Genomic DNA, 8,817 nt, shown 5'->3' with positions numbered 1-8,817 from the left:
CGGTCCCCGCGGCGCGGCGGGGCTCGGTCGGTGCGCTGGCCGCCCGGCCGCACGCCTGCTCGCCCCGCGGTTTCCTTAGGGAGCAGGAGGATGAAAGGGGAGGCCGGGAGGGACGTGGAGCTCCCTCTGCGTCCCCGGCTTTTCAAAGGTCCTTAGAGCCCTTGAATGAAATTATTGGGCGAAACGGGGTCTGGCGGGAGCCGGCGCGGCTCGCCCCCCTCCTCGGGTTGTTCCTGTAATGCCACTTCTGAGCGCGACAGTCGGGCCGCTTGCTGGACAGGCAGGGACAAAAAGGAGATTAAACCGTTTTAAATAATAATAAAAAAATATCGCAAACGTAAGCAGAGTGGATTACACTTGCTCCGGCGCCTCGGGTCCCCCCCAGGTCCCCCCCCGGGGAGCCGCCCTCGGGGCTCGCCAAGGGGGTGGCCCAGGGCGGGAGCGGCGGGGAGCTCCGGGGGCGCGCACCCACCCTCGGCCCCGCCGAACTTTGCCAGGTCACTTCAGCTCTTCTTTTTATTATTTTTTCCTCCCAGTGCCCGGCGGCTGTGGCCGGGTCCCCGTCCGTCGCCGTGTGGGATGTTTCTCCGGCCGAGGAAACCTCGCCTGTTCCCCTCCCGGGGAGCTGCCCCTGACCCCCGGCCCGCCGCGCCCGCACCCGCTGGAAATGCGGGGTTTAGCCTAGGGCATTCCCGGGGTGCATCTCCCCAGCTTTTCCTCGGGACACGGCCGCAAAGTCCCCGCGTGATAGCTGAAATTCGCGGAGGTTGGGGTACCTCTGGGGGGTGAAACCCCCCCGGCTGGCCTGGGCTCCCGGGCGCTGGGCTGTCACAGCAGCAGAGGGGGGAGAGGAAAGCTCACTCTACGTTTGCGTCTTCGCTTTTTTTTATATATTTTTTTTTAAACGTAATGAAATTAAAACTTTTGGAGCTCACAGTTGACATTTTGCAGAAAATTGAGTTATCAAGGCAGTAATTATTTCACAGGGAGATAAAACTCTCATAGCCCTAACTGTCAAATAGGGCCCTTTTCAGATTTTAATTACAAAATAAAATTAGTCTGCTCTTCCTCGGAAGGGTTTGTGAGTGGCTAAACAGAGCTTTCCCCAGTACTGGTGGTCGTCAAACTCTGCTAATTAGCAATGCTGAGAAATTCCAGTTAACAAGGACATTCTCTAAGTCTCTGCAGGTTCCCTGCCGTTCGCCTTCATTTCCATAAGAAGATTAAGAGTGGAGGGGAACACACTCAAATGCAGATGCAGAAAAGAAGCGTTTTTAACAAGCATCATAATAGTAAGATGCTTGGCTAGTTCTCACCTAATTACTGCAAGTTAAACCTCTATTTGCAGCTAAGGACAAAAAATGGGGCTGCAATCTCCCATCTCCACAAGACTGCTTAATAGTTTGCTTTAGATTGGTTACCGGTAGGTTCAGGAAAAAAATAATACGAAAATGTGTATGTTCTTTCCGATACAGTTAACACGATCGGTTGTATCCTTAGGGCTTTTCGAGAAATCGGGGAGTATTAGAACAATAAATACATAAAATCCAGGCAGTTAACATTCATTTTCTTTTTAAGAAACTCATAACCTGGAAATTAGAGTGCGTGTGCCGCAGAGCCCATCACTGAGAGCATTTGCAGGCTATTTGTTTAATGTAAGCACTTTTCATTTCCATAAATTATACCAAAGGCAACGATTTCTTAAATCCACCCAGATTAAACCATCCTTCCGCAGGCCTCCCTCCCGACGTGGCTGTGTTCTGCCAGACAGTGGTGGTGTTACTGTCATTAATACGGAAAATGAGGGACCATTTCATGGTTGTTTATTATTATTATTATTATTATTATTATTATATAGCAAACATCTCTGTCTGCCTGCACTCCTGCCCGCGCGTGGTGTGCGCATTCCCAGCCGAGGACACCTCCGCACCCGGAGAAAAGGGTGGAAATGCCCCAAAACAGCCATCGCCCTCACCTTGCTCTGTGGCCCATTACTAGGTGTACATGCCAGATAGTTTATCGCATCTATAATTAAAACAGTTAATTAAAATAGAGCTCTAAATACTCCCGATAACACGATTGTTCGGCGTTCCCCACCCGTTATTGGTACGATAAAGGCAATTCCGTGCGGGCCGGGCCCCGCCACCCACCGCCGCCCTGTTTTGTTCCCAAACTTAATTATCCCCCAGGTTTTTGTTTGGTTTTTTGGTTTGTTTTTTTTTAATTTATTTTTTAGAATGACGTTATGAACTGCAGACCGAGGGGGGAACAAGCAGCAAGCGAGCAGCTGCCGTGCCCTGGGGGGTGTCTGGGCAGCCAGAGCCCGTTCCCACCCGCCCCTCGCACTTTGCGCCCATTTTTCGGCGGTGTGACCTTTCGCCGCTCGCGGGTTATCTGCACGTTTCCGAATTAAACGCAGTAAACCCGGTACGATTTATTTGTATCATCCGAACACGGAAGCATAAGATCCCCCCGTGCTCGCTGGCGGGGTTTTGCGGTTATCGCTGTTTCGGTCCGGTGCCACCGCCCGGTCCCTTCCTCCCCGGCCCGCTCCCGGCGGCGCCTCCCCGCCCGGGGCGCGGCCGGGCCGGCAGGGGGCGCCGCAGCGCCGCGGCTGAGCTCGCGCGGGGCGCCAGTCCCCCGCCCCGGCCCCGGGGTTCCCCCGCCGCCCCCCGGCCCCGCACTCTCCGGGGCACCGGACCGAGGGGCGGAGCGGCCCCGGCGGGGCGGGGGAGGCGCGGAGCGGCGCGGGGGCACCGCGGGTGGGGCGGGGCCGGCCACGGGCTGCCCCCCCGCCCCCCCCGCTCCGCGTCCGCTCTCCCCTCCCTCCTTTGTCGTCAAGTGCGTTTTAGCAACAAAGATCCCAACAAGGGAGTGGAAGTAAACTTCGCCGGGGCTTTGTGCGGCCCCGTGTAGCGACAACAAGAGAAACAAAAATGCCGTTTTGTAGCGCCGGGCCGCGCCCCCCCCGCGCTGCGCGCCCACCCCGATGCCGCCGGGCCCAGGCCTGCCAGCGGCGGGACGGACAGTGCCCCTGCTCCCCCTCCCGCCCCCGCAGCGGGGGGACCCTGCCCCGCTCTGTGTCCCGCAGGGAGGGCCTTCGGGGGACCCGAGTTTGCGCTGGACACCCCCCCACCCTCCGAGGCCGGGGAGCTGGAGGGAAGGGCTCGGCGCTGCGTGGCACGGCCGGCGCGGAGCTGGGCCCGGTGATTCGAAGATCCGGTAGAAAGGAACCGGCAGAGCCGCTTTCCGGCGGCGGCAGCAGCAGGGCCCGGCTCGGGGCTTCGCTTTCACGGGGGACGCGCCGGGCCGGCCCGGACGGGGCGAGCGCCGGGCACGCAGGGCACTCCATCCCTAGGGGCACCGGGGGGGCGGCGGCCAGGAGGGTGGGGGGGGCGCTCCCCCTCCGCTCCCCCGTGGCTTTTCCCAGCCCCAAGCCAACACCAACTTATTAAAAAAAAAACCAACAACCAACACCACGTAGCAACAATGCTGTTTACCCACTTCCTCCAAAAGGCGTGTGTGACCTGTTGCTGGAAAGGGGGGGGGGGGAATACAAAGGCTTCCCAGTGGCTGCCTGGGCCGCCCCCGGGCCCGCCCCCCCCGCCGAGCCGTCCCGGCGCGCCCCTCCAGCCCCCGCCCCGTTTCATGCAAAACCAGGGGTAGAGTCTTGTCCTCAGTGGCGGAGCCGCCGCGCGCTGATTGGCCGGGGCCAGCGCATTTATTCCCTGACAAGCCCCCGTCACATGGACGGTTGTCTATTAACTTGTTCAAAAAAGTATCAGGAGTTGTCAAGGCGGAGAGAGAGAGTGCGTCTGTTTGCAAAAGGGGGTAAAGTAGTTTGCTGGCTCTTTAAGACTGAGGTGGAGAGAGAGAGAGAGAGGGAGCGAGAGCGGCGGGCAGAGAAAAGGGGGAAAAAAAGAAGGAAGAAGAAGTTTTTTTTTTTTAAATCGAGGCTCCGGCGGTGATAATAGCAGTTATTAGCATTATTAATCCATCGGCGAAGAGGAAGATCCCGATCTTGATCCAAGCGTGGTTTTGGGGAGTCCCCCTCCCCCCTTTCCTACCCCTCCCTAGGAAAAAAAAAAAAAAGAAAAAAAAAAAGCAGTCCGGCTCGGGACCTCGCCGCGGCGGCTCCTCGCTTCTCGGCTCCAGGCTGGTTCCAGGCAAAAGCGGTTTGAATGTACAACATGATGGAAACCGAGCTGAAACCTCCCGCCCCCCAGCAAACTTCGGGGGGAGGCACCGGCAACTCCAACTCGGCCGCCAACAACCAGAAGAACAGCCCGGACCGGGTCAAGCGCCCCATGAACGCCTTCATGGTGTGGTCCCGGGGCCAGCGGCGGAAAATGGCCCAGGAGAACCCCAAGATGCACAACTCGGAGATCAGCAAGCGCCTGGGGGCCGAGTGGAAACTTTTATCCGAGGCGGAGAAGAGACCCTTCATTGACGAAGCCAAGCGGCTCAGAGCTCTGCACATGAAGGAGCACCCGGATTATAAATACCGACCCCGGAGGAAAACCAAGACCCTCATGAAGAAGGATAAGTACACGTTGCCGGGGGGCTTGCTGGCGCCGGGCACCAATACCATGACGACCGGGGTAGGGGTTGGGGCCACCTTGGGAGCTGGGGTGAACCAGAGGATGGACAGTTACGCGCACATGAACGGCTGGACCAACGGAGGCTACGGGATGATGCAAGAGCAGCTCGGCTACCCGCAGCACCCGGGCCTGAACGCGCACAACGCGGCTCAGATGCAGCCCATGCACCGCTACGACGTCAGCGCCCTGCAGTACAACTCCATGACCAGCTCGCAGACTTACATGAACGGATCGCCCACCTACAGCATGTCCTACTCCCAGCAAGGGACGCCCGGCATGGCCCTGGGCTCCATGGGCTCGGTGGTCAAGACGGAATCCAGCTCCAGTCCCCCTGTAGTCACCTCCTCGTCTCATTCGAGGGCTCCTTGCCAAGCTGGGGACCTTCGGGACATGATCAGCATGTATCTACCAGGTGCTGAAGTACCAGAACCAGCTGCCCCAAGCAGACTTCATATGTCCCAACACTACCAGAGTGCACCTGTTCCTGGCACAGCCATTAATGGCACACTCCCTCTATCACATATGTAAGACAAAGGGGCCCGGGGTTGGGGGGGGGGGCGGGAGGGGAGGAAGGAAAACTAAAGAAAACAAACAAACGACAAAAAAACTTTTATTAGAAATTCTGGACTTTTTTTTTTTTTTTTTGACTATTTTTGTACAGAGAAAACTCGGGGCGGGGGTGGGGGGGGGGGGTGGGGGAGCAGAAATTAAACCGACAAGGAACTTGTATAGATCTCGGAGGGGAAGCAACTACACAAAACTTTTAAAAAGTTCTAGTGAAATCGGTAGGAACTTTGCAGAAAGTTTGCAAAAGTCTTTACCAATAATATTTAGAGCTAGACTCAAAGAGCGAAGAGGAAAATGTTTTAATATTTGCAGGCAACTTTTGTACAGTATTTATCAAAAGAAACATGGCAATCAGAACGTCCATTGGTAATACAGAGAGAAGGAAAAAAACCCCACAAACTCGCGAATTTGCCAATTATTTTTTAAAAAGAAAAGGGTCTACTTGAAGCGTGGTGGCTTTGGCAGCTGAATTTAAGGCAGCTGCGAGAGGAGAGGAAATTATTTTATGGCATTTGGACATTTAAATTGTTCTAGAAATTGTACAAAAGACGAAAAAGTAGGATGAGTGCTTGCGAACCATGGGCTTGGTTTGCTGTGGAAGGGCAAACGTTTAGATTGTACTAAATTTTTTTTTTTTTTTTACTTGTTAAAAAACAAAAATTGCCATGCAAGTTCACACGCCGTTCGTTAATTTATAATAACTTTTTGTTTCCAGACTTCATCCTGTTCAAAGAAAAGAAAAGCAAAAAAAAAAACCCCAACCTGAAATTACTGTGTTTGAAATATTTTCTTATGGTTTGTAATATTTCTGTAAATTTATTGTGATGATATTTTAAGTTCTTTTTTTTTTTCTCATTTTCCGTAGTTGTATTTTAAAGATTCGGCTCTGTATTATTTGAAATCAGTCTGCCGACAGTCCATGTATATATTTGAACTAATACCATCCTTATAACAGGTACATATTCAAGTTAAGTTTTTACTCCATTATGCACAGTTTGAGATAAATAAATTTTTGACATATGGACACTGAAGTTCCGCCTGAGTCTTGGATTTATTTTTGTGACGCAGGATGTTTTTTGAATAATTGATGCGGCAGAAGGTATCACCGTAGCCAAGCGAGCACGATTAAATAATGCAGCAGTAGGCACAACGCGTCAATATTTTTATGTGTATGTATAGAGAGAGAAAGCGCGGTAGCCTTAACGGGGTGGCTGCCCGTGCCTGCTGCGGGGGGACGGGACGGCGGAGCCAGCCTCTCGTTCCCCAGCCCCGTTCCCTCCCGGGGGGCCGGCGGGGAGCGGGGGGGTCGGGCTCGGCTGCTTCGGGCCACTTGTTGCCCGGGGCCGGGCCGGGAGCGGCACCGAGCATTCCCTTCTCCCTTCTCCCGACGGGGCCTTCCCCCCCCGGGGCCGGGCCGGCTGGGGCCGAGCGCTCCCCGCTCCCGTGGTGCGGGACCCCCCGAACTTTCCTCCCTCGGCTGCGGGGCAGCGCGGGAGGAAGCGAGAGGCGGGGAGGGGGGGGGCTGAGGTGGGCTCGGCCGCGCGAAGGTAAGAAACGACCGAAAGCGGACAAACAAACAGACAAACCCAGCCGAACGCCGGGGACTTTTCACGCTCGATCGCAGCTCTCTCTTGAATCCTATTTCTTAAATTGCCAGCGCGGTGTAGCCCCGTTTCGGACCCTCCCCGCAGCCGCCCGCCAGCCCCCCAGAGAGCCCGCCAAACGGGAGGAGAGCTCCGCCGCCGCGCCAGGTAGAGTCCGACCGCGCACGGCTGTAACCGAGTGCGGGGGGACCGGGGACAGGGCCTGGCGCCCCCGGGCACGGCCCGGGCTGGGGCAGGGGCTGGGCGGGGAGCAGCGGGGCTGAGCGGCCGCAGCGGCACCCCGCGCTCCCCCCCTTGAAGTCCTGAGGTTGGGCTGGTGCGGCTGCGGTTTCCCTTGGGAAACGCGCGGGAGAGAAGTAATTAATAATAATAATAATAATAATAATAATAATAATAATAAAGGGTAGGGAATTGGGGGCACTGTGGTTGCAGGCTGGTCGTATCTGCTGCTCCCGGCGCGTTGTGCGTGGCGAGGGAAGGATGTGGTGGCTGGCCTAGTCAAGGCACAAAGTGGGCACTGTGGATCGGGGGCAAGAGTTGCTCCGGTTTTCTCGCCAGTATTTCGTGTCGGTCACTGGATTTTTGCTTTAGCTCGGGGAGGAAGGAGGCAGAAAAAACTCAAGGAAAAAAACTCTACAAAAAAAAGTTACCTGGCTGGTTGCGGCTTTTGTCTGGTAGTGCTATTTCCTAGGCTGAGCTCTGGCCTCCGTCCCCGCAGCCTGGTGCCCAGCTGCAAACTCGCGTTGCTGCACTGGGAGATGCGGAGTTCTGCTTACTGCCTGGTTTTGTAGTTTCGCTCCCTTTGTCCCTTTTATTTCTGCACCGTCGCGGTACCCGGGCAGCTATTCTTACAGATTCCCAGCCTTTTCTATTTCTTTCACGTTAATGCAAAGAGTAAAATATTCTTTTTCAGAGCTGTGAACGTTTGCAGTGCGACTGGGGGTTATTCACGTGGTAACGAGCCCAGATCCCCGCTCCCGCTCGCCTCGCTGAGAAAAGAGAACCAGGAATAAAAGCCCAATCGATATCGCGATTCAATTTTTTAAAAGCGAATCTTAGCCAATTAAGAGCAATAAAACCTGGCCCCTTTTTGAAGTGCTAACTAAAATATTCGAGGGGGGTAGCTGGAAATGTTGGTCCTTTTACAACTCGCACAGAGCAGGCGAGCTAATGCCATTAAACAAAAGGCACTAAGCCACATATTCAGGCTTAGTGAATTCAGCAACTTTTTGTATGGGCGATTTGTTTAAGCTTAGATTTCGGAGTACGATGTGGAATATGTGCGGCTGAAACCTGATCTCCCTTGGACAGATTCCTTCCTTCCTTCCTTCCTTCCTTCCTTCCTTCCTTCCTTCCTTCCTTCCTTCCTTCCTTCCTTCCTTCCTTCCTTCCTTCCTTCCTTCCATCCGTTTAGAGAGGACAACCCAAAGCATTTTACACGTACAGCTGAACAATTTTAGTTTTTGAGTGTTACTTGGAGGAACGCCATTGTCTACCGCTAATTTTAAATTAAACGCATTCAATAACCCCATTTACACCTAAGCCATTATCCCAGGCTTTCGTTTCTGGCAGCTGAAATGCGTGGCAGAGCTCGTGGGGATGTATTTATTTGGGTGATTGGAGACCTTTTGGGCTCTCCGTGTTTTCCCTCTCGTGATTTGTTGGATGCTCCATGGCCAGGGCGATGCTCGGCCCCAGAGAGCCGGTGCAAGGTTTCGCTAACCGGTTCCCGAGCCCCAACGAACCCAAGGACAAGATTATAGTTTCCCCTGCGATTTTTTTTTGTTTTTGTTTTTTTTTTTTTTTTTTGTTTACGGCTTTTTAAGGACTGGGGTGTTAAAACATTTTGCAGAACTGGAGAGGTAGATTAGCAGGGTTTCTTGCCAAGGCTGGGAAGCTGGTATTACAGACTGTCCCAGGGGGAAATCGCTCACATTAACCACTAAATGAATATTTGACAAGGGCTCATTCGGGGGTATTATTACTACAAACGGGTCCCTACTGGACTTTCCAAGGGTCAAAGAGCAATGGTTCAATTAATTATT

The 8,817-nt window shown here is 54.2% G+C and overlaps 1 protein-coding gene across 1 annotated transcript; it reads left to right on the top strand.

The window, feature by feature from the left end:
• The first annotated feature begins 3,674 nt into the window (after positions 1-3,674).
• SOX2 (SRY-box transcription factor 2) lies at positions 3,675-5,137 on the top strand. Its single transcript, XM_075417366.1, has one exon. It carries the CDS (start codon positions 4,182-4,184, stop codon positions 5,127-5,129), a length of 948 nt encoding a protein of 315 aa, XP_075273481.1. The 5' UTR covers positions 3,675-4,181; the 3' UTR covers positions 5,130-5,137.
• The last annotated feature ends 3,680 nt before the right edge of the window (positions 5,138-8,817 follow it).

Source organism: Opisthocomus hoazin, chromosome 4 (assembly GCF_030867145.1).
Source record: "Opisthocomus hoazin isolate bOpiHoa1 chromosome 4, bOpiHoa1.hap1, whole genome shotgun sequence".
NCBI lineage: Eukaryota > Metazoa > Chordata > Aves > Opisthocomiformes > Opisthocomidae > Opisthocomus > Opisthocomus hoazin.
The sequence above is the reverse complement of the archived record's forward strand: the minus strand, read 5'-3'. Positions and strand labels throughout refer to the sequence as shown.